The sequence below is a fragment of the Saccopteryx bilineata genome, chromosome 4 (genome assembly GCF_036850765.1).
Source record: "Saccopteryx bilineata isolate mSacBil1 chromosome 4, mSacBil1_pri_phased_curated, whole genome shotgun sequence".
Taxonomy (NCBI): domain Eukaryota; kingdom Metazoa; phylum Chordata; class Mammalia; order Chiroptera; family Emballonuridae; genus Saccopteryx; species Saccopteryx bilineata.
The window spans coordinates 180314928-180341261 of NC_089493.1; the positions used below are offsets into that span (position 1 = coordinate 180314928).

Consider the following 26334-nt stretch of genomic DNA (forward strand, 5'->3'; position numbering starts at 1 on the left):
GGCCTCTGATTTTGTAGGGAGCTCTGTTATTAAATTCTGAGGATGGGGTTAGTCTGGAGCTGGTAGGGGGAGGATATTTCAGCACAGTAGGACCAGACAGTGGTTCTCAACAGGGGCAAATTTCCACACCCCCACCAGGGGATACTTGGTAATGTCTAGGGCTATTGTGGTTGTCAGAACATGGGGGCGAGGAGGGGGTTGCTACTGACATCTAATGGGATAAGGCCAAGGATGCTGCTCAACATCCTACCATACTCAAGACAGCCCCCGCCACAAAGAAGTATTTGGCCCCAAATGTTAATGATAGCAAGCATGGGAAACCCTGGGCCAGAAGGAAGGTGTACAGAACACTGGGTGAAATCCCACTGCAAATGCATTCGTGTGTCTCTGGGTCTGTGCCCTCCACCCACTCGGAAGGTTGTGTATCCTTCTCTCTGATTTCTTTAGATTGAGGATTACAATTCTCAGTCCCTTCATGGTGCCCAATGTCAGGCTGTATACACAGCAGGCACATAATTAATTGTAGCCACTTGTGAGGGGTGATTCTGTTGTTTCTCTAGCTTTGGGGCTTGACCTCAAAGTAGTGGCAGAAACAAAAAGGTCAACTGGAGTTTTGCAGAAAAGCAATATTTGGAATGAGGCAAACAGACATGACACAGGTAGCTTGATGGCCTGCTTTTGTCTGTGATCTAAAAATGTGACATCCTGGGCAAGACGCTCCTAATGGGAAGTTCCCTTCCTTGACCCAGCAAAAATCATGCCTATCTTATGGGAGAGATCCATTCCCTTATTTATATAATCCTGCAGTTGAAATAGACCTTAAATGGCATTCATGACATGACCGACATTCGTTCAACATCGAATATGTCTTCGGCACTGCTTTGTACACTTCACGTTCGTTATATCATTTGTTTTTGATGTTCCCCCCAACACACACACACACACACACACACACACACACACCCCTTTCCACTGGGAATCTACCTTGTCTCCTCAGTTACAAAAACCTCCTCTTACTGGGGCAAAGGATAGGCTGCAGCTGTCGTCCCAGGCATTAAAAATGTCGAGTGCTAAGGCGAGTCTTAGGTGTTAGAAGCACTTCTTGTAGACTACTGCAGTAACACAGAGGGAGCTCGTGGTTGGACCTATTTCTTTACAATTCTAAGTTGTGCCAAAATCAGTGGCATCTCCTTTGCCTCCTTTAAGGCTGATTTGGCCCAGTCCTGAAATGATTCAGGTTCGGATCACTTGCCGAGGGAGAGCATGATTTCTGTGCAGTCCCTGGGGCCCCGAAAGTCTTTTGCTCTAATGGATTGGGGGGGGGAGATATCAGCTTCATCGGTTTACTGAGCCTTCCTCTTGAGCTGTTTCTGTCATAAAAATCTGGAGGGAATTTTTGCATTATTTTGCATAAAAAGACTCAGAAAAAAAATAAAACTGAGTTCATTGATTGATTTGTAGCCAGTGTCCCTAAAATTGGACCCAAACAGTTGGGTGCCGTGAAAACACATATCTAGTTTAGCAGACTTAGATGGGAATCTTGCCTTTAATCTTAAATCAATTGTATTTAGTTTACTAATGTCTTTAAGGGGACTTGCTTATAAAAAGAGCAGTTTCTAAGTTTAAAAGGGAGTCTTTATTCGGTCCAGGGGGATTTGCCTGTACAAGTGCTTTGCTGTGCGGGTTGAAAAGCTCATTCACCTCTAATCTGGTCCTCATGATGGTGAGCCTGAGCCATATATTGGGCAGTGCATTGTGCCCAGTTTATAGACAGAGAAACTAAGCCCAGAACAGTTAAAAGGCTTAGAATCACACAGTAAATTTGTTGGGAAATCCAAGATGAGAGTCCCAATTTTTGACCATATGAACAATATTAACACATTCTACCACATGCAATAGAGAAAACTACACAGTGAATTAAAAGGCCCAGGTTCTGATATACACACTACTACAAATTAAAGCTGTGGCACTGTTGGTAAAGTGTAGAACCAAATTTTGCGGTATGTATTCCATCACCGACACAGATTAGGTGACAAGAGTCGAAAGTGGCTTGTAGTTTGCCGATCTCTGGTCTAGGCTCTGGTGCTGTCCTTTTTTCATTCAGTCTGTGAAATCTGATACCAAATACAAATTCCCAAGACTGAAAATCTTTCCCTAGAGACTGTGGGAAGTGAGAAAGCCTGGGCTTGTTCAACACAGTCTTCAGCAACTTTTGTAGTGCGCAACAAACAATAAGGGATGGATGGATGGATGGATGGATGGATGGATGGATGGATGGATGGATGGGGAATTCATGGGCCAATGGATGGACCAACACGTGGATGGACAGGAGGATTGATGGTGGGTTTATGTCAGTTTCTAAACAAAACTGTCATCATCACTGTTACCATTTATTGCACTCCTACTGTGTGCAAGGCACTGTTCTGGGTGCTCTACCTGTGTTTTCTCACTGAAGCTTTGCAACAACTTTATGGCAGGTACTATCATAGCCCATCAGGTACAGTAGTAGGATATAAGTCCTAGACTTGGTGGATGCTCAACCTTAAATGAGTCACATATGCTCATCTCCCCTGTGCCCTTTATATAAGTATGTATCAGAATTAAATATACGTATGGAAATGCCCATAAATTGGAAAGTGATCTTCCAAAATTGTCATTGTTGCTTCAACCCAGCTTTTCTGTGTGTGTGAGCAGGCTGAGATGGTTTAGGATAGGCAGGCTTGATTCTAGGTCTATATTGGTCTACTTGACTGTGGTCAAATTGGAAAACATTAGAGCAAATTGTAGGGTCTGTTGATATTATACCATTGTTCACCATTATATCTCTGGTACCGAGGACATAGCTTGCTGAATCTATAGCAGGCACTAAAGAAATATTGATGAAGAGAGAAATAAAGGTATAAACAAACTAACATAACATATATATATATATATATATATACATACATACATATATATATATATTCATACATATGAAAAATCCACCTGCCCAGCCCAGGAAGGACAATATATTCTGAGCATTAACTTCATTGGTGCCCCCAGAGACTTGGGATATAGATCAAATTTTTAAAAATGGGAAATGCCTTGGAAGCTGAGACTTTTTCATAATGGATTATATAGCGTCTTTCAGGACAGCTTGGTAATTCATCTTTATTTCCTTGTATACACAGTATATTTCATTTAAAAAGAGATGCTAATGCATTTATATTAAAGCATATGGATTTACAGCCTTGGATAAAATATATTCATAGATAGTAAACCTTAATCCTGTTTAGCGAAAGAGAGGAATCAACTGGCATCAAATTAGTATCGATTAACTGTCACTCGGATTGACAAAGCAGCACATGATACACTTAGCAAATACCCAAATCGAGCTATAAAGCTTGGCAGATTTTGGTTTTGACACTTGGATTTTTTTTACTATTATTTAAAATATAATCAGTTTATGCCTGACTGGTGGTAGTGCAGTGGATAGAGCATCAACCTGGGATGCTGAGAACCCAGGTTCAAAATCCCGAGGTCACCAACTTGAGTGCAGACTCACCAGCTTGAGCACGGGGTCGTGCGCTTGAGCGTAGGATCATAGATGTGATACATGGTCACTGGCTTGAGACCAAGGTTGCTAGCTTGAGTAAGGGGTCACTCACTCTGCTGGAGCCTCCCAGTCAAGGCATGTATGAGAAACAATCAGTGAACAACTGAGGTGCTGCAACTTGAAGTTGATACTTCTCATCTTTCTCCCTTCTTGTCTATCTGCTGTCTGTCTCTCTTTCTTATAGAAAATAATAATAAGCTTGACCAGGCAGTGGCGCAGTAGACAGAGAATCGGACTGAGATGCAAAGGACACAGCTTCAAAACCCTGAGGTTGCTGGCTTGAGTGTGAGCTAATCCAGCTTGAGCATGGGCTCACCAGCTTGAGTGCAGAATCACTGGTTTGAGCGTAGCATCCTAGACATGACCCCATGGCTGCAGGCTTGAACCCAAAGGTTGCTGGCTTGAAGACCAAGGTCGCTGACTTGAACCCAAGGTTGATGGCTTGAGCAATAAGTCACTCACTCTGCTGTAGCCCTCCCAGTCAAGGCACATTTGAGAAAGCAATCATTGAACAACTAAGGAGCCACAAGAAAGAATTGATGCTTCTCATCTCTCTCCCTTTCTGTCTGTCACTATCTGCTCTCTCTCTGTCTCTGTCACAAAAAAATAATGAATAAATATAAAAATAAATAAAAGATCATCAGTTTAATATCTAAGAAAATACTTTTGGTGCTGAATCATTCAGACCTCATAGACACTGTGACATTGGCACTGAGTATAGGAAAGAGCTATAAAAAGCTCACAAAATGTGCTTGGCCCTGGGTTGTTGAGCAGAGAGAGAGAGATGCTAAATACCCTCAAAGCTGTCTTGCAGACATTCAGACCAGGAGGACACTCTTGAGCATACTCACATTTAGCACTCTCGTCTGGCAGTGAAAATTGACTGGCGTCTGCTGCCCTGAGGATTTCCCTTTTGTATTAAGCAGGTGTTTTAAGTGTGGTTGTATAGGAATAATAGTCTCTTTCAAAAGACAGACTTGTCTGTGGGCTCCAGGGATCAGTTCTCCCTACTTTACAGGGTGTTGGGAACCAACAGTCATGACATAGACTTCTCTGACCCGCAAGGAACATAATGCAGTATTCAGAGTGAATCCAGCTGTAAGCGACAGGAAGTACAATTAATTGGGCTTAAAGAAAATAGATGTTTTAAAGAAGAGAGTGGGCCCTGGCCAGTTTGCTTAGTGTTAGAGCATTGGTCTGGCATGATGATGTCCCAGGTTTGATTCCCAGTCAGGGCAACAGAAGTGCCCATCAGCTTCTCCACCCCTCTCCCTCTTGCTTCTCTCTCTCTCTCTCTCTCTCTCTCTCTCTCTCTCTCTCTCTCAATCTCTCCTGCAGCCATGGCTTGATTGGAGCGAGTTGGCTCTGGGAGCTGAGGATGGCTCCATGGCCTCCACCTCAGGTGCTAAGAAGAGCTCGATTGCTGAGCAACGGAGCAATGCCCCATGTGGGCAGAGCATCACCCCCAATTGGGCTTGCTGGGTGGATCCCAGTTGGGTTGCATGTGGGAGTTTGTCTCTCTGCCTCCCCTCCTCTTACTGAATTGAAAAAAAAAAAAAAGAAGAAGAGAGACAAGGACTCCCTTGTCCAGAGAACCATAGCAATCCTGAGAAAGACCTGGGTGGCCACGCGCAGGTCACATATTCTTGGAGCAAATGCAGCTTCTGGGGAATTGGATATTCTGATTGGCCGGTCCAAGTGACAGTCCTGCTGTTTATTTCTGGAGGGTGGAGTATGGTCCTGTGGATATCAGCCCCAGTTGGTTTTCTCAAAGCAAATAATTGCTCTAGAATGAAAAGGAGAGTGAGCAAATATTCAACAAGCAAGGAAGACACTGCCACTGCCCAACCTTCTTCCCTTTGTCACGCGTGTGGATGTGATACCTCATTTTTGAAGTTCTTTCTTCAGACTTTGTCTCTTGCTTAGTCTCAAAGCTTTGCCGAGATGAAGAACACAATTGAAAATAAAACTATTTTGTCTTGTTTTTTCTCCAGAACTCTCATCCCTAATCCTAGTTGAGTACTGAGCCGGGGTTTGGATGCCTGTTGTGAGACTTTGGAGGTGAGGGGGAATGGGAGGTGGAGACAATCACAGTGTCCATAGCTCGGGCAGAATTTTGCAAAGCGGGGGAACTAGAATCTGCCCCCCTCCATTCACTGAAGAGCTGCCTATGCAGTGGTGCTCTCTCTTCAAAGAGGCTGAGCCCACATCAGGCTGCTAACCTACATTCAGGGCAGTATGACGAGAGCGCAGAGCCCCGCTCCTGGAGTACAGGTGTTCTCTCCGCTGCTCGGGAGGCCGCGTGACCTCTTTTTTCTCTGCTCTGCCCTCATTTTCTCATTGAGACGCTACATCTGCATGGCAGCCAGCCCCACATTCATGTGTGAAGGCTAAAAATGGGAGCTGGGAGCTAGTGTGTCTGTGTTCTTACCCCGGCACTTTTGCCAACTAGCACTGTGACAGTAGTTAAGTCATTCCTTACCCTGCCAAAGCCTCGTATTTCTCTACTCTCTGGGTTTTCATGAAGGTGAAGGGACTCTATCTGTAAAAGCACCGGGCTGGATTCTCAATGAGTTTGTTATTGTCATCTGGTGCCTGTCACTCCTTGCCACTGTCCTGTGCATTCCATAGGTCCAGTTCTCAAGGTAGAATCTGACCAGTCTGGTGTAGACAGGTCGCAAGGCAAACAGACCGCATAGATGGCCTGCAGAAGGGAAGCAGCTCTGGGCAGAACATGCACAAATCAGATGTCAGTGATCTAGGGCGCCTCTTCCTGCAGGAGGGAATTTGGATGGAAGAGAGAACACAGTCGGCTGGCTAGCTGCTTGAAATGAAGGGGAGACAAAAATATAGAGGGAGCAAACAAATCAATACTTGAAAAACTTACCAAGCCCCAGATAAAGCTGTAGAGGTGGGTGAAGCCTGATCATATCGTGTTAAAACATTGGGCTTTTCTGTTGTAGGAAACAGAACTCATCGAAGGTTGTAAACAAGACAAGACACCTGTGCCATGTGGGCTCTGGGGTGTTGCATTGACTGCAGTAAATCGGAGAGGTTACGAGAGCGCTTGCTGTTAGGAGGCGATCCCACCGCTGCCGTGTAGCTATAGCCTTAACCATTTCCTTCCCTGGACAACAAACGCATTCTAAGGCTAGGACTGTAGGGTATAGCCGATGCTGACCTGCTCAAACCTCTCACCTCCAGAAGCTACTGTTTAATGCTGAAGCTTTTCCTGCTTATGTGAAATCAAATTCAAAATATCTATTTTTGTGGCTAGTTCCTGGTCTAGGAAAGCACAAAAACGCCTACAACAGGGTCCTTGACTTTACGTAGCTTATATTGTGGTGAAGCGAGGACATGCTTAGTGGACCATCTCCAAGAATGAAATGTGTGCTCGTCCGGCAGATCAGCTGTGTGTTACGGAAGCACCGAGGGGAGCATTTAGGGGTGACCGAGGAGAGGGAGGGAAAGCTTCACTGTGGAGGTGGCGTTTGAACTGAGCCTCTGGGGATCTGACACACTGCAAAGGAAAGTATGTGCTTTCTGAGAACATTGTGAATAAACCCAGGTGCGTAAGGGGGAAAACGCAATCCTACTCAGCAATCAGTGGAAAGATATTCTTCACTGTAGTGTAAAGTTACAGTAAGAGTGATTTTCAACCTTTAGCCATTTGACAGGTGACAAGAAAGTTCTGAGTGATGAGTATGGTCCTCCTAACAGTTCCATTTGCTCCTTTCTCCTTGGTCTTGGGAAGAATGGTCGAGAACCTTAAACAGGGCTGAGTCACAAAATTCCCATAATGCGATTTAAAGCAATAATATATAGGGACTTGTTCCCCCTTAAGTAGTGGCAGGGTATGCAGTTGCTGGTAGCTTAGTGAGGTGGGGATTGGAAATTTTCCTGGCCTTTGTCTCATGGTCAGAAGATACAACTCCAGATGTTATGTTGATCTTCAGGTAGGAAGAAATAAGAGTGGAACCAGCCACACCTTACCTTCCTGTTAGGATGTAAAAGCTCTCCCTGTGCCCCTCCCCAGTAGCCTTCTGTCTACATGTCATTAGACAGAATCATGTCATATGGTCACCCCTCACTTCCAGGGAGTCTGGGAAAGGGACTATTTACTTGGGCACTTTGCTCTTATGAACAATATGGTATTTTGTTGGCAGGGGGAAATGCATGTTCATCAGTCACGTGCTGGCCATCCTAGGGACTAAGTCCGTGGAGGAGGTAAAAATCATATCATCAAAATTACCCTTTAAGTTACCTGTGAAGTATATTCATTGTGAGGCTTGTTTTCCTAATAAGATTGTATTCTGGGATTAAATCATTTAAGTGTTTTAATGCTGTGAGGCCTTCAGCACTTTCATTAAGATTTCAACTTGCTGGTTCTCACTTTTCAGGTCGTCGTCATCATCATCATCTTCATCTCCTGTGAATGACTTTATAAGTTTCTCCAATTATTTTTTAGACAATGCTTCTCCATGGTCCTCAATTAATGTTTTAATTTCCTTCTGTATAGAAAGATATCATGACCCCCCCCCCCACCTGCTTAACCACAGAAGCAAAGCATTCTACTTCTTGTTCAATAACGAAGAAACCCTTAAAACCATGCACATGTTTTCTGAGGTGTCACTCCATCCAGGACTCTCTGAGTCTTGATTGCTTTCACACTGGGAGACACTTATGAACCGAGATCTCGCTGAAGGAAGCAGTGTATTCAGGGGTCCCATCTAACCCTCGCTCCCACGCCGAGGCCAGGCAGAACTGATGTTCTCCTTAACTTGTTCTCACTGCCCCTACTCACTCCCTCCCTCTCTCTGACTCTCCCTAGCTGTCCCACAGAGACCTGGAAGGGAGTACACCTGCAGAGGGCCACATTCATGTCACTCTTGGGACACACTGTGTGTTCCCCACCTTTGAGAACCAAGACGGCTCTCGTCTGTGGCTCTGCTGTTCGTTCAAGCAGTCTTCTCAGCTGGTTGCTGATGCTCTCGTGTTCACAGACCATCCTAACTCAGCGGCTGCCTTGTTCTGTCAGTGTTATACACAACCAGTGAATTGAGATTATTTGTTTTACTGGGTGGCTTTATTTACTATCCAAAATAATGTAGTCATAAGATGCTGAAATGAGGTTGCTTGCTGCTTGGTTGATTCCTTTTATTTTTTCCGTCTGGGCTTAACTATACACCAAGCATGAGTTCTGGTCTGTTGGTTTCTAGAGTAGAGTTTGTTTAATTAAACTACTTGTCTCTCTAGGTCTTGCCAGAATATTGTTATATGTGGATCTTAAATCTCTCTGTGGTTTCACATGCTACACAGGTATTTAAAATGTGCACATTGATGATATGGCTGGTTCAGTTAAATGGGAAGGAAACACGTCTTCTTTTACTCTTCTTCCATTGTCAACATTCAGATTATTTAATGATATTCTTTTGCCTTTTGGCCTTATCTGCTTATCATTATAGTCAACATCATCTATTCCATTATAAGAAATAATATCTATCACTTACTGAGCATTTGGATGCACCGAGCATGCACAGCACTACATATACGTACATGTAATATAAATTCCCTCCTTCTCACGATAGCTTTGTGAGAGAAGTGTTACTATCTCCGGTCCACAAAGCTGGAAACAGAGGCTAGAAGACTCTGAATAACTTGTCCAGTAACCATATTCCTCTTCACAGTCTTCCTGTACAACCTGAACTCATTGCCCTCTTCTTTTCAGTGACCGTGTCTATCAAAATCCCCAGCCTAATGAATCCAAATGTCCGCATTGTGCGTGCTGCATCCAGGCATCTGAGCACATGGACGTCCACCCAGCCTGTGCTGTAGAGAAAGTGGTACCTCATGAAAGTTTGGTTCCTAACCGTAGCAGCATCTTCAGTATCTACTAGTCAATATCCAATACTCAGCTGTCTTCCTATATTTCTCTTGTCAAAAAAGTGGTAACTCTTGCCATAACCATTTCTTCACTACCCATGTATTACATAGCAAGTCTGCCCCCAGCTCTTTGTGGAATGGCTCCTATGGTGTAAGTGACTTCCATGTTGCTATATTCCATGAACATTTTAAATCCTATTCTTACCCCTAAGCACCAGTGAACATAGGTAAACCCTCCCACCCTGATGAAATATTTGTTACTTTTGGCTTCCGGCATTACCCCATCCCTGGCCTTTTTTCTGCCTCTTTAGCCACTTCTTTCCAGTTTCTTCTGATGGCGTGTTTTCCCATACCTGCTTTTTAAATCTTGCAATCCCTTAACATTCTGACCCTGGCTCTGTTTACATCACTGTGACCATTTGTCAGGTCATATCACCCATTCCTCTGATTTCCATGAGTAGCTGTGTTCCATTTACTCTCAAATCTGCATACTCGTGGTTTAGAACGCCATATACCTGTTGCCTATGTAAACATTTCAATCTGGGAACTCCACAGATACCTTAAGTTGACATAGCCAGAGTTGAACTTGTACCCCACACCACCAAAATCTGGACATCTCTTACTTCCTCATCCATTATTTTATATTTATCACTTAGTTCTTTTAACTTTATCTCCTCAAAAGCTCTCACACTCACCCTTCCTATAAATTCTGTGTGTGTGTGTGTGTGTGTGTGTGTGTGTGTGTGTGTGTGTGTGTAGGGGAGATAGTGAGGCACACTCCTGCATGTGCCCCAACCAGGATCCACTCAGCAACCACATCTGAAGTCAATGCTCAGGTACTGAGCTATTTTTAGTGCCTGAGGCCAACATACTTGGACCATCTGAGCTATCCTCAGTGCCAGGGGCCACGCTCAAACCAATTGAGCCACTTGTTGTGGGAGGAGAAAAGGGAGAGAAGGGGGTGAGGGAGGGGAAGAGAAGCAGATGGTCACTTCTCCTGTGCTCCTGTGTGCCCTGACTGGGGAATTAAACCCAGGACATCTATACACCAGGCTGACACTATCCACTGAGACACCGGCCAGGGCCTCAGTAAAAGTTCTTTAGAAGAACATCTTTTCTAACTTGGTTGACTGACACAATCTAATTGATTTCCATGCATTTGATCTTGACCCCCTATAATGCACTTTATAAGATGTAGTCATGGCCTGTACCTTTTGGAATTAAATTGCATTGGAAATAATAGACAATCCAACAGTGACTTCAACAAGTTAGGGGTTTATTTTTATTATGTAATAAAATGATTGGATATAGGTTGTCCAGAACTATTTCAGCACATTAGCAACATCATAAAGGGACCAGATTCTTTTTTTTTTTTTTTTTTTTTGTATTTTCCTGAAGTTGGAAACAGGGAGGCAGTCAGACTCCCACATACATCCGACCGGGATCCACCCGGCAAGCCAACGAGGGGGCGAAGCTCTTGCCATCCAGGGCATTGCTCTGTTGCAACCAGAGCCATTCTAGCACCTGCGGCAGAGGCCATAGAGCCATCCTAACCCCCCCCCCCCGGGCCAACTTTGCTCCAATGGAGCCTCGGCTGCGGGAGGGGAAGAGAGAGACAGAGAGGAAGGAGAGGGGGAGGGGCGGAGAAGCAGATGGGTGCTTCTCCTGTGTGCCCTGGCCGGGAATCGAACCTGGGACTCCTGCATGCCAGGCCGACGCTCTACCACTGAGCCAACCGGCCAGGGCTTGGGACCAGATTCCTTTATCTAGCATTATCTATCAAAAAGTTCTGTTGAACTTGAACATGGCCTACGTGTTTCCACACGATCTTCCCTCTGACTGCCTCTCCAGTCTGAACTTAAGCCGATCTTGCTCTTCCCACCTCAGCTACACTGACCTCCTTCCTAGTCCTCTAAGGCAGTGTGCTGCCTCTTGTCTCAGGGCGCCTTCTGATGTGTCCTCTCTAACCCTCTCCATCTAAACTCTTTGCCTGATTTATGCTTCCTTCTGATCTCAACTTAATATCATTTCCCCAGAGAAGCCTTCACAGACCCTCCCATGCTAGGGCAAGCCCACTCCTCTGTGCTCCTCAGCTCCTGTTTAAATGTTATAGTATTTACAGCAGTGTATCTCAACATTTTATTTTCCTTTTTTAAAAACTTTTCCATTGATTTGAGAGACAGAGAGAAAGAAAGAGAAAGTGAGAGAGGGGGGCATCAACTCAGTATTCTACTTAGTTGCTCTGTCTAATTGTGCATTCATTGATTGCCTCTAGTACTTGTCTTGACCAGGGATTGAACCCACAATGTTGGCATGCTGGGACAACGCTTCATTCACTGAGCTACCCAGCCAGGGCCCTCGACCATTTTTCTAATATGACTCTTCTAAGAAATTATTTCACACTTTCTTTTAAAATTGCTCCCCTCCCATGAAATTTTAGTGTCACGGAAATACTGTACTCTCTGTATATCTGTGCTTTATATATAAATAGAGCAAGATTTCTTTTGCTGCCCCCCCAAGAACCAGTTTTGTACCCTTAGCCAATATGCCCCCATTGAGAATGCATGATTTATAATAATTGTTACTAAAAGTCAGTTGAAATGTTTTCTCTAAGTCTGTCTATTTAGAACTCTGTGAGGGCACAGATCAGCTCTTCAGACTGAACACTGCCTTAGTCTGTGCCATGCAAATAGTAGGTCATTGTTAAATACAGGGGTGGCAAAAGTAAGTTTATAGTTGTTCATATGGAAAAACATATGATACAAGAATATGTAATAACACAAGAATAAACTATGTTTTGAGTACTCACTACTATAAACTTGCTTTTACCCCACCTTGTATCAATAGACAAAGAATATTACAATACTTGAAATGGCTGTAGACATTGTATACTTTTTTAATTTTTCAATTACTTTGTGATCCTATAAAGAGGAAAGTCTGAACCCATCTTCACCACAGACCCATTTAAGTAGTAGGCCCTCCCTAAATATTTGCTGAATGAATTAATTATCTACTTTTAGGTTAGGAGAATCTGTCCTAATTCCTAAAATGAAAATATTTGGTACGTATCCTGGAAACGACTTGTAATGACAACAAATGTTTTGCATTCGCAAAGTATTAAATACACATACTACCAGCAGCCAGGGAGACAGAATGAGATTAAATTACTTCAAGGGACTTGTTCCATTCAAAGGCACTGGCTCCCATCTGGCTATTGCTCAAGTTTGGGAAGGTTTCTCAAGGCTGACAGCCACCTTCAAAGTGCTTGATTTCGAAATTTGTGGAAACTCGGCAACTTCACTGATTACTCATTTCATTTTAAATCCTTGGCTAAAACATAATCTAGTTCACTTCCTTAAAAATAATTTTTCACTGCTTATTACTATTAGGAGCAAGTCAAAAGTTCATGGTAGGAACTAAATGTAAAGCCACTATTTCTGAAGAATTTCCTGTGATCAGTTCACCCACAATTCACTCTTTTATACCTACCCTGGATAGCATGCTCTTGAGGAAATTGCCTTTCTAGCAAATGTATCTTAGACATTCAGTAATATTTAAAGATCAAAATGCAACCACATCCTCTAGCCTGAACTCACAGAGGCAAAAATAGTATTTCAGAAAGATTTTTAAGCAATGGGTGATATATGAATGTGTGTTTAGCTTAAAATTTAGAGTAACCATAAAATCATCTTGCACAGAAAACGATGTTTATTATTCAAGGAATTGTTACATTAGTCATAGTTGTTGTTTTTTTAAGTCTGTGTTGCTTGTATATAGTACAGGAGACTGAATTTAAATTTTGTCATGTTGCCTGTACCTTCATGAGAAAAATATAGTTGGATTCAGAGCAGCTTCTTTTATTTAGTAAGGCAATTTCAATTGTAACTAAAATATTAAATATCTGAAAAATAAAAAGCAAGGTTTTATTGGAGCAGTATAAGGTTGCCATGGGCACAGCTGGCTTTGAGCATTAATCGTTTGGCTTTGACATCAATGTCAGCTCTCCCTGGGGGCCCTGTGGTCACCCTGTAGTCTCCCTCTTACCCAGACCATCACTAGATCCCACTGGTGGTCCTCTTCAGTGTTTTCTAAGCCATCCATCTTCCCCGAACCCACTGCCAGTTCTCCAGTCCGACCCGCTGCCGGCTCCCTCAGCCAACCCCCCATTTACCCTCGCTCTCCTGCATTACCTTTCTATGTATGGCGTGCTGTCCCAGCTGCAGTAACCACACGGCATACTTTAGGGTGCTTTAGGCAGCAGCAGTGTGCTCCTCATGTTCTGGGGGCTGGAGGCAGGGAGCCAGCATGACCGGGTTCTGTTGGAGGTCAGAGTTTCAACGGATGAATGTTGGGGGGGGGGACACATGCAGACCATAACATGCAACCCCGTTAATCTTTGGAAAATGTCAGTTGGCTTAAGTCAGATCCCTGCTTAAAACCTTTGCCATGGCCAACAAGGCCCTGCGTTACCTGGGCCGCCTTGCCTCTCTAACCTCACTGGTGCTGCTCGCCCTTGCTAATAAACCTGGTCCGGCCACGCTGATCTTCATGAACTTCGACTTCCCAGCCCTGTCACCTTCACACTGTTTTCTACTGTCACTTCCCACTCTTAACTAGTTTGTCCCTAATTACTTTACATATATCAGCAAAACTTCACTTTATCCAGGAAGCTTCTCTGCCAGACCGGGTTATAACCCCTTGTTTTATTCTTTCAAAGACATCTTTGATTTTCCTTTCAAGTTGTAATCACCCGTGTTACTACTTTAGATTTTTATTTGTGAGGTTGTCAGTCGTTACTTAAACTAGTTATGGAGACTCCCAGAGTGCACTACATTGTATCAGGAGCTCCATATCCCTCTGGCTCGCCTCTGGAGCCCCCTGCTGGATATATATTTCTTAAGTAAATGGAATGCTTCCTATCCTCATTCTATGCATTCATCCCCAACCAGGTCATTTGGAGTGTTGTAAAAGGACAGGGCTGGAGTCCTCACAGACTACCCAGGGCCCACCTCCACGTTGTATAATAAGTGGGAAAATAAGGCTAGAAGGCAAACTACCCAAAGTCACATAATGAGCTTACACAGAATTAGCACTAAAAATCAGGTCTTTGGTTTCTCCACTCTCTGATATTTCAGGAAATCAAATCATTCCTTCTCCTGTTTTATTACTACTATTTTTTAGATTGTCATCTTTTCTCTATTTATAATTTAATGTTGCTATAGAAATATATTCTTATGAAGTATTTGTTATTAAGGGTTGTCATTCAGGTTGTATCTACCCAAGCAACATGAGTTAGAAATTTGAACACATCTTAGACTTCAGATACTGGTCGTCAGATATTTTAACTCTGCCTTTTAAACCTGTTGAACATTTTGGCCCCATCATCTAAACCCAAGGATGATTTTTAGCCTTCATTTATTAATATAAAAGCATTAATCATAATTATGCCAGTATTAATAAATATGGCTCAAGAAAGAAGTTACCAGAGCAGATTTCATTAAGCTAGCTTAATTTCTTAATCAGTTTTCTAAGCAGTCCACTTAAAACCACTTCCTAACTTTTTAGTTTTTTTTTTAATTATTGTCTATAAAATCAGTTCTGGATGTACAACAAAGGTTTCTGTCTCCACTTCTACTGATTATAACTCCGATCATTGTAATTTTTTCTTTGGTGTCCAATTTCTCTCAAGTTCAATTTTCCTGTACCACATTCTGCAGATGTAACTGTTTCTCTCAGTATTTAGTTCATGGCTTTTTTTTATTAAGTGAAAGGAGGGTCGATAGTGAGACAGACTCCCGCATGCGCCCCAACTGGGATCACCAGGCAACCTCCATCTGGGGCCGGTGCTCGAATCAACCAAGCTATTTTTAGCAAGTTCATGGCTATTTTTAACATATACAAGTTCAGGTACTTCAGTGTTCACTATTTTTTATAAAATTGAATTTCCCCGAGTCAGTTTTTAGAGTGTTAAAGAGTTGCGAGCAAGTGTTTTTATTGTTGTTTCTGTAGTCAGTTTCATGTACAAAAGATTTTGCCTTCTACCATTTTATCTCTTACGAGTCTTATTTTCTGGTGATTATATCTACCAATTAAATGCAGTTGGAAGTGCGCAAAACCCATCTGCTTTCACTTGTTTCTTCCTTAAACACTGGGGAAGTTTTTAGTGATTTCCTTTGCTTTTCCAGGGTTGCTCTGTTTTCCTGGTAGGGAATGGAGGTAGCTAAAGACAGTCGTCTGTATTGAGTAGACTGTTACCTTATGACATTATAGATTTGGGGAGAAAACAATTTAACTCAGATACTTCTCCTCCCAACCCTCATTTTATAGAAAATGAGGAAAATCAAGGGCCAGAGAGGTTACCTGACTTGCCTAGCATCATAGGGAGAAACAGATTTTAGGTCTCCTGACATCCAGGACATGTAGAGGAGAAAGCATGTCCAAACTGAGCGTCAAACTTGAGGACGTTTTCCAGAGAGGAGAAGCTGGCGTTTTTGTTACTATGGCAACAAAGTATATTTCAGTTTTGTTTTTTTTAAGAGTTTACCCCCTACCTGTGCTCCTAGGGAAAACAAAGCCATTGAGCGGATGATCTTTATGGTGATTCAAAAACACTTTTGATAGATCCTGTCACAGGCTTTATAAGTTCCTGAATGATTGCATGGAATTAAGTTATTGGGCAGAGAACTAGCTAATGGAAACACATTGATGAAATCGTTTTTGAGGGACATTAAATGGAACTTAAAATAAAGCTGAAATGGCTTTATGGATTTTTCACTCAAACTGTTTATGAACATTATTGCTAGCAAATTATATTGTGTCAAAAGAAAGGATCACTAGGTATGACTTTAATAGAAACCTTTTGGAAATATTAAAATTGAGAATAATTTATTTCCCCTGAATGGACAAGGATTAGATGGGGGCATTCGTCCTGATGGATGGCCGTTCACTCGGCAACTTCTGGGAAAGTGAAAAATGGGGTGAAAATCATAAACCAGATAGCATATGGGAAGAAATGGTCTTTTTGAAAAGTATTAATAACCCATCTCATTGTACATGAGAATTGTTTTTACAAGAGGAGTGGTGGGGGTTTAACAAGTATTATTACCTGGGGCCTAAACATTGGTATTTGTCTATAGCTCACAAGAAAAGATGAGCAAGTAGAGAGTGACTTAATCTGCTGAAAAAGACAGTGTTGTCTAGTGGCCAAGGGCATTTGTTCCAGAGCTGAAATGTTAAGAGTCCAAGTCCCAGCTCCCCCTCTTTGCTGTGTGACCATAGGAAAATGTCCTGACTGCTCTGAGACTCAGATTCCATATCTACAGCAACGTATATTAATAGTCCCTATCTCATGGGGTTATTCTAGTGATCACATGAGAACAGTTTCAGCAGTTTCTATTGATAATAAGTTCTTGCTTTAAAAACGTTATTTTTTTTTTTAAGAACCACAGAGGACCTGGAAAGAGAAGGGATGGTTCCAATACTATTATGTTATAAACTTTCATCTGCCGTTGCTTTGTGCCTGAGATCTTACCTAGTGATCAGCAGATAAAGAAACAGGCTCAGCGGGAAGTCTGGAGGGAAAAAGAAAGTGCCTCAGGCTTTTGAGATTCATGTTACCTAAGACAGTGGCATCCCTCATTTTTGGATAATTGGTCAGAATAAATGTAATGCATGTTCTACAACGTGCACAGATTTGGCATAGTCAAAAGTTGCAAAATAACTATTCTTAGGCTTCAAAGACCTGATGAAATGATAGGAGCAGGCAGGAGAAAGAGGTGTGACATTAAACTTGACGGCATACTAGTAACACTTCAAATGACAAAGGTTGTCCATTGGCAGTACTGATTGCCACATGGGGAAATCAGACATACATGGTTGATTTGAAAAAAGGTAATGCTCTCTTACAGTGATGTTTATGTAGAATTCTTGGTAGAGGAAGGGGAGATTGGAGTTGGGGCCATAGAGTATGGACTATGTAAATAAACAGAAATGACTGTCCTTGCCTTAGGGCAGTGTTCGGCAAACCGGCTAGCGAGCCACATGCGGCTCCTTGGCCCCTTGAGTGTGGCTCTTCCACAAGATATCACATGCGGGTGCTACCTCAATAAGAAATGTACCTACCTATATAGTTTAAGTTTAAAATTTTTGGTTCTCAAAAGAAATTTCAATCATTGTACTGTTGATATTTGGCTCTGTTGACTAATGAGTTTGCCGACCACTGCCTTAGGGAGATATACAGTGTGTCCGTAAAGTCATGGTGCACTTTTGACCAGTCACAGGAAAGCAACAAAAGACGATAGAAATGTGAAATCTGCACCAAATTAAAGGAAAACCCTCCCAGTTTCTGTAGATGATGTGGCAGCATGTGCGCATGTGCAGATGATAACATAACACCGTGTATACAGCGGACATGGCAGCCCACGGCCATGCCAGTCGAGATGTGGATGGTACAGAGGAAAGTTCAGTGTGTTCTGTGGCTCGCTAAATTTGAATTCGTGACCAAAGTGCAGCGTGAATATTGGCGCGTCTATAATGAAGCGCCACCACATAGGAATAACATTACTCGGTGGGATAAGCAGTTGGAGGAAACCGGCAGTTTGGTGGAGAAACCCCGTTCTGGTAGGCCATCAGTCAGTGACGAGTCTGTAGAGGCTATACAGGATAGCTACCTAAGGAGCCCTAAAAAATCTGTGTGTGAGCCCACATCGAACTGCACTGAATAAATATGAAACTGGGAGAGTTTTCCTTTTATTTGGTACAGATTTCATATTTCCATTGTCTTTTGTTGCTTTCCTGTGACCGGTCAAAAGTGCACATGACTTTACGGACACACTGTAGAAGTTCCTTTTAATTATATATTTTTGAAGTAGGGTTCTAATGGCTAAGAATGAAGCATCTCTAAGAATGTTCAAGGGAAGTCCCTGTGACTGTAGTATTGACAGATGGAGCTGTTCACGAGCAGATTGGAGTTGGTAGTCGATATAGCTGAGGGCATGCTGTTGAGCGTCAGACAGCCCAGAGCCACATTTCAATGTGTCTGTCACTCACTGTCCTGTGCCTTCTGCAGGCCTGTGTCATCTACTAGGGATCCTCCACATTGCCTTCGGCCTAGGTGTGGTTCAAAGGATCACAACAATGTAGGCTCTGGGGAATATATACTCTGCAAACCCAAATTAAATCCACATGTAACAGAAGCTACATTATAATCTATAATCCACTCATTCTTACTCAGTAATTGTATTGGGGTTCTCTGGAGAAACAGACCAGTAAGATCTATCTGTATACAGGAAGAGGTTTGTTATGAAAGATTGGCTTGCATGGTTATCAAGACTGAGAAGTCCCACAATGTCCCATCTGCATGATGGAGATCTGGAAAGACCGGTGGTGTAGTGAAGTCTCAGTCCAAATACCTGAGAACCAGGGGACCTGTGATGCAAACCCCAGTCCAGGCGTGCTGCCTGAGAGCCCGGAGCAGGGAGAGCAGAAGACTGGTGTCTTCAGCCCTTCAGGCTGGAAGGGCTGAATTCTCCCTCCCTCCATGTTTTTGTTCCATTCAGTTCTGCAACAGATAGGATGGTGCCACTCACATCGGCAGGGCCAACTGCTTTCCTGGGTCCACCAATTCCAACGCTCCTCTCATCTGGAAACCAGAAAGAATGGTTAGCCAAACATCTGGGTACCCTGTGATCTAGCCAAGTAGACACAGAAGATTATCACGGTTACAAAGGATGCAATAAAATTTAAATCGCAAGAGCAAAATGAACAATATGTACATAATAAAATAATGAACATTCTTACGAATGTTACATCAAAAAAAAGGGTGTATTTTAATGGGACTATGGGTACATCCTGATATATTTGAAATGATGTGGTTTGGGGTCTTGAAAAGTACAGGTGTCAATAGGCAGAGAAAGATGTCACATGTCCTCATACTAAATGTCTCTATGCCTACGGCAGCTGTCAATTTTACAGGTTTATTGCAGAGAATACATGTGTTGCTATATGTGAAATATATATTATGTCTAGCATGTAGTAGTCACATAAAACGCTCACTTACAGTAACAGTTATTGTTCGCCAAAATACTCCTTTAATGACTATGATGTTAAGTCAAGGTATTACTTTCTGATTTTACTTGCAGTCGTCTTTTATTTATGTCAGAAAGGTGTAATATTCCTACAGTTGCGACAAAAGTAAAAAAAAACAATTCTTTCTCCTAGACACATCAGTATGGCAGGATAAATCTAGATGTGGAATAACGATGGGTGCTGGAGGACTTTTAGTCATTGCAACAGTGCAAGATGATGCTAGAAATTCACACACAGACGCGAGATATTGTTCTGCCCTTTCTTACAGCATCAGAGAACTATACACCCAATGTATAAAAACAAACACCTTTACTTCAAAGTACAAGATATTGCCTAGCTAAGTTTAATTAAAAAACTAATATCCAGTGCAATGGTCTGTGATAAACTGAGGCTTAAATGATTGGAAAATACTTTGGGAGCAGACAGATCAGATCATCACAATCTTTATGGCCAGAAAGGTTCAGCTGGTGTTGACAAGTTGCGAAGATAAAAGCTCACAGCAAAGTCAACAGCTAGATGCCTAGGCTGGGTTGGGGGTCTGTGTTAACATTCAATGCGTAAAAGTGCTGAATCTCAAATGATCTTTCTTTGTGTTGTGTTTGACTTTCCAAGATTATAGCATAGAACTTTATTTACTGAAAAACATCTGCTTTGTTGTCATTAGGAAAATACCTTACTGTGTTTTCTAGCACCTACTGTTTGTAGCACCGCTTAGATGTTGTGTGTTACGTGAGCTGTGTGCCCTGACCACGGTACAGGGCTTCAGCTGCTGTTTTTCCACACATTTCCAGTTGGGTGACTATTAATAGTTCATGAGAGACCAGGCTCAGACCGTGCCATTTCTAGGCATCTTTTTTTTTAAAGCCAACATGGAATTTGCCTCCTGGCCTCTCTCTGATCTTGGCAGAAACACTTTCAAAAGAAGTCCCGTGTTATTTCAAAGGCTGTTTGCATGAGTTGATTCAATGCTCTCCTATTATGGGGCCCTAAAGCCAGTGGCAGAATTCGGGTGTTTTGAGGTGTGTGAAGGATTTGCTACATTTAGCTGATTGTGCCCCCAAGTGATGCATCCCACAGTCTCCAACCTCTGCTTTTTTTCTTTTCTTTTGTTCACAGGAGCGGAAGGCACAGTGTTCCCTAAATCCATAGAGACACCTAACGTCAGGGCAGACCCCTTCAAGGAATTAAGGTAAGCTTTTGACTTTGCCTTCATCAGTGGCTGTTCCCTTTCTCTGTGAGGCGGTCGATGACCCATTTTGAATCCATACAATGTAACTGTGTCACAACCGTGAATATATACACTGGAGGGGCTGGGAAGGACGGGGAGCTATGCTCTTCAAATGGAGTGTTTGGAGTAAGAGGTTGCTTGCCTTATAATTGTGAGATTTACAATTTATGTTGTTGCGGTATCTGTTTCTGGCTGTTATTTTGTGGTACCAAAAATGTAACCAGTTAAAGAACTACTCAGTCATTGGTGCTGATCAGCCCAAAGGTAAGTGTTGTCTAAAAGAAGCTGAACTCTAACTGTAATGCAGATTTTTTTTTCCCTATGGAACAAGCTCTCTGTTCCCTGGAGGACTTGAGAAATTTAAGAGTAATGGATTTAGGCTAACTTGGCTTTACACAGGAAAGTAAACTTTCTGTAGGTAAAACAAACCAAATTCACACCAAACAAAGACGACTCTCCAAGCATCAGCCCACTTTAGAGCCCCGAACCCTGAAGGACACAGAACAGAGCATCTGCTCACATAGTGCTTGCTGTAGAGACGCTTTAGGACCTCTGTATCAAATGACGGGAAACCCTGGAACTTACCTCGGATGAAACCTCCAGTCCCAGGTAAGTTTTCTGAGTCAGCACAACAAAATAAGGACTTCGGGTAGTTGCTGCACTTTCATCACCTATTCTAAAATTAGAGGCATATGCCACAGGAACTAGAAATAAACTTTTCTGATGGGAAGCATGACAAGATGTTACTAGGTGGTTTTAAAACTGGTCTTTTGTTTGCATCTGTTCACACTGGGGCATGCTTAATAACCTGAACTGAGTCAGAAGCCCAGAACGTGTTCATTTAGCCCCTGCACCCTTCTGGAAGGTTTTCTTAATGGCATGTTATGGGAGACTCTCTGCCCAGTGGAAGGATAATGAAATGTGGTTGAATGGTTAGTCTAGATCAGTGCGCCTGTAGAGTATTTCACACCAGTCAGTGCAGTGGTGCCACATGGTACTCTGGGCTAGTGATTGAAATTGACCTTGGCTGCTGAGTAAATAGGTAATGAACTTGGTGACTGAGTCTTGTGGGCTCTGGCCTTGCAGTTGGGTCAGTTCTACTGACCCAGCATGGTTGTGCTGGTGTGTCTTCTGGACTTAGGGAAGTAGTGTCATCTAAGGGAGGTCCCTAGACTTGGACTGGCAGGTAGCGCCGAGGGAACTGTCCAGGTGAAGCGGAAATGGTTATTCCACGGGCGCAGCAGGAGGGGGGGAGGACGGCAGCGAGTGAGTCAGGGACCTACTGCAAACCCACCGGGCAACCTTGAGCTAACCCAAGAGCCTTGCTATCTGTAAACAGCCAGGTCACTCCTAGCTCCAAACAGCTGGTCCCTGTATATTGTTTTACTTTTTCTATTTTAAAAATAAATTTAGATTTAAGGAAGAATCCATACAGATTATTCCCATGCGTCTTGCAACTGGTATTCTCCAATGTTAACATCTTACACGTCTATGATAAATTGATCAAGCTAAGAAGTTCGCATTGAAACCCTTTAAGATCTTATTTTCCGGAAGAGTTGTTTAAAAGGATGCAATCACCTGAATGTCTTATAGATGAAAAAATATATACAAAAAGGAGATGAACAGAAAAGTCATTTGTTGAGATATAGATTAATGGCTCTTTAAAGCCCCCAATGCAGTCAAGTTGGAATGTTTCTAATACGTGTTTTTACAACTCTTCTGTACCCAGATTTTCTTTGTCTTAATTATTAATGGGAAACAAATTGAGTTAAAAGACCACAGCTTATTTATACATACACCGCCTTCTAAAATAAACAAGCAAAATGTAAATATCCAACACATCCCACACGAACCCCCATCAATCAAACCTGAGAAAATAGCATCTATTTCAGAGACTTTCTCTGTTGGAATAGCTTTTGTTTCCTCAAACCCTTATCTTGGCTGCTGGGTGAGGGGCGGGGGGTTCTTTTTTTGTTGCTGTTTGCTTGTTTGTTAGTGAGAAGCAGCTTTTAGGCCTCCTGCATTTCTGCCTAAAAGATCTCAACTCTCAGAGAACTTGAGGGTAGCTTCCTTTGAGCTAGAGTTCTGGTTTACTGCTTTTCTTTTCAGAGTTACTATAGTTACCATATCTGCCGGTGTTTGTAAATAATCCAGGGTTGCTGCTCTTCAGACAAATAATGACTGTTGGAGGGTCTGTGCCCAATGCTCGCCTGGGATGGAGTTTGTTGACCATTCTGCAGAGCTATTCTGAAGTAATGACATGTCATTCTAGAGCAGGAGTAGTCAACCTTTTTATACCTACCGCCCACTTTTGTATCTCTGTTAGTAGTAAAATTTTCTAACCGCCCACTGGTTCCACAGTAATGGTGATTTATAAAGTAGGGAAGTAACTTTACTTTATAAAATTTATAAAGCAGAGTTACAGCAAGTTAAAGCATATACTAATAATTACTTCCCAAGTACTTTATGTCGGATTTTCGCTGTTTGGCAGAATAAGTCTTTATAAAACAATTTACTCTAGTTAAATCTATCTTTTTATTTATACTTTGGTTGCTCCGCTACCGCCCACCATGAAAGCTAGAATGCCCCCTAGTGGGTGGTAGGGACCAGGTTGACTACCACTACTCTAGAGTCAAGACTATACTTAAACATATACCAGGCGCTATACCTATCCTTTGGGGGTGGGATGGGGAAGAAAACCTCACTTTGAATAGAAACTGGATTTGAATAAATTCATGACTTTGAAGTATGAATATTTTAAATGTTCTCTTGTTCACTATTTTTCTTCCTGGAGTCTATATAAAGACATATGGAAAACTCCCTAATCTCAGGCTGTGCGTGATCTGAGACAGGAAATAGGCCATGTGGTTCTGCATATGTATGCTCTGTAAGAACAGAGGCAGCTTTTGAATGCCTATTTTGTTCTAAGGACTCTTTTCAACCGTGAAGTTTCCTTGTAAAATTCTGCTCCTACAGGAACAGGAAAAAGATTGTGAAACCCTAATTTCCCAGCTATATGTTAGGGCTTAAAAGTACTGAAAGAGAAAAGGTAATATGGACCACTCTGCATATCCAGCCGACGGTGTTCCTCTGAATATAACTAAGAGCTGGGAAGGGACCACAGCAGGGCAAGAAGCCAAAAGGTCTTTGTAAAAGAGTTCTTCATCATCTGCTGGGCTGACACACTCTCACGTGACATACAAATTACACAGGAGTGGTGACTCGATTTTCCATTTAATGTCAAGGAAGCCATTGTTTGCCAAGTATTTTGGGATGTGTAGTAGGAGTCGGGGCATGTGCTAAATACTTGGGATGCAGAGCTGCATGAGTACTCAAATAGTTAAGGAGAATAAGACAGAAGTGAACCTCAAAATGTAAGGTAATGAGGTAAGGGCTGGGACAGATGTATGAACCGAGTCAGAGGAAACACAGAGAATGACAAAATCTACCTGAGAGATTTGATTAAGGCCGCCCACAGGAAGTGACATTTTAGTCATGAGAAGAAAGAAAAGATAAAACCCAAGAAGTAGGCTTCAGAATTCATAAAACATGGCTCTCTGGAGCCATGTTATAGAGGGGCTAATGACCTAAAATACTTCTGTGGCTGTTAGAAATGTTGCTGCGTTGGTTACAAACATGAGGTTTGTAATTTCCTTATGACAATTGTGTTCTTTAATAAATTGTATGAAGGCAATTTCAGATATGGCCACAAAGGACTGTAAAGATTGTTACAGGTTTCAGAAATGAATACAGAACATAATTCAAGGCTGAAAGATTCATTGATAATAAGCCCATGTTACAGCCCTGAATAAATGAGGCATTTCTTTGTTACTGTTTATTATTCTCCATGTTGTTACCAAGAGTTTAATGATAAAGCTGAAGAATTCCTAGATGTATCCTGTACTCTCAAGTATGCACTTGAATATTCTGTAAGATTTTTTTTTGAAAGGATAGAAACTAAATCTGAACTCCTTAGAGACCGTCTGAGATTTTGAAGTCTGTGTATATCATAGGGAAATAAAGATTAGACAGGACTCCCACATGCTGACAAAAAAAGAATTTCTGTCATTAATTTTACTTTAAAATGTCTGTAGCCAACTAAATATATGTTGACGCTCTATGATTCATAAGTGTAAGTGACCAGGACAGTCTGTCAGACCTTCAGGGTTCAGTTAACTAGAGACTTGCTGATACAGCTCCCCTTGCTTGAACTCCCTGAAAGTCACATCCCAAAAAATACTGGATCAACTGTCGGATCAAAAATAAAAATGACACACACGCACATATACACACATATACATATATGTAAGGAGAGAGAAAGACATAGAAACAGAGAGAGAGAGAGAGACAGAAATGGGGGAGAGAAGCTATGTGAGTACAAGGTAAATGGGACAGCACGATTGTGGAAGAAACCTTTACATTTTCTCCCTTTTACCCATTTTGCAGACATGTTCTATAATTTCCTGTATCTCCTCTTTCCTCACTTCCATCTCCTCAATATACTCAGACTGTTTTAGTTTTGTTTTGCTCGTGTAAGATTCAAAATTCTTAGATCATATGGTGTGAATATTGAAGTTATTTAAAGGAGAAATGAAAAGAGACAGTGGGCCAAGTAATAGCATAGTTACTTAAGGGAATCATCAAATAGAAGAATTGTGAATTGATGTCCCTGTTGGTAAAGACACTGTGCTTCGAGGGTGTACTGCGATGGGTATGAATTTCACACACACACACCCCAGCGCCTATCTGCTTTATGAACTTGGACAAGTCTCTGGAGCTCTCCTAGCCTTGGTGTCTAGAATAGGGAAAAAGCCCAGTGAATAGTAATTCAATAGATGTTAGCTGTCGGGAGGAGAGGCAGGCAGCTGGTCACCGGACTCAAAAACTCAGACAGACGTTTCCAGACTTGTTTCATTTCTTCAACCCATAAAAAGTTCCCATCACGTAATGGAAATCAACAATTGTTTTTCAATTAAGGACAAAAACAAAAAACAAGTATTGTGAATTTTTACCTACTATTAACAGCAATGTGTATAAAAGAAAATATATTTCAACTAACGGAGTAGAGAAGACATAACCTTAAAATAAGCACAGCCCCATAAATTGAATACTATATTAACATGTCATTATCTTGCCTCCATTTTGCCAAAGATGCTAGTGACTGCAACACTTCTCACATAGTACGGTGCCTGCCCGCCTCCGATGGGGATCTGAAAGCCACAGGCCAGCGCTCAATGAGGTCCACTTGATTTTAAGCTTCTCCTATTTGAAAACTCATCTTTCAAGACCAGTTGGTTCATTTTTATGTTCCTTTTCTTCCTGTCTCTCTCCCTTCCTCCTGTATTCCAAAATGCTATCATTCTTCCCTTTCTTTTCTATTAGTATCGGTCCTATAGTTTGAATTTATCTACATATTTTCTTTTTCTTCCTTATCTCCAACCTTTCCCTGAAGTGTCCTTTTCACTCTGGTTCTTAGCAGTAGATAGATCAAGACACTAAAGGGGTGAAGGAATATTTACCCTTCAAATATTTGAGGAATTTC

At 42.1% G+C, this 26334-nt stretch overlaps 1 protein-coding gene across 4 annotated transcripts in view; it reads left to right on the forward strand.

The window, feature by feature from the left end:
• The window catches only part of SGCD (sarcoglycan delta), a 381422-nt gene that overhangs the window by 265992 nt on the left and 89096 nt on the right, over window positions 1-26334 (forward strand). For all 4 annotated transcript variants that reach the window (XR_010731067.1, XM_066273104.1, XM_066273105.1 and 1 more), the window contains exon 6: window positions 20681-20753. Coding sequence is in view for 3 of the 4 variants with exons in the window: in XM_066273104.1 (XP_066129201.1) it covers window positions 20681-20753 (73 nt within the window). In the remaining variant the exon portion in view is untranslated. The remainder of the gene's footprint in view (window positions 1-20680; window positions 20754-26334) is intronic.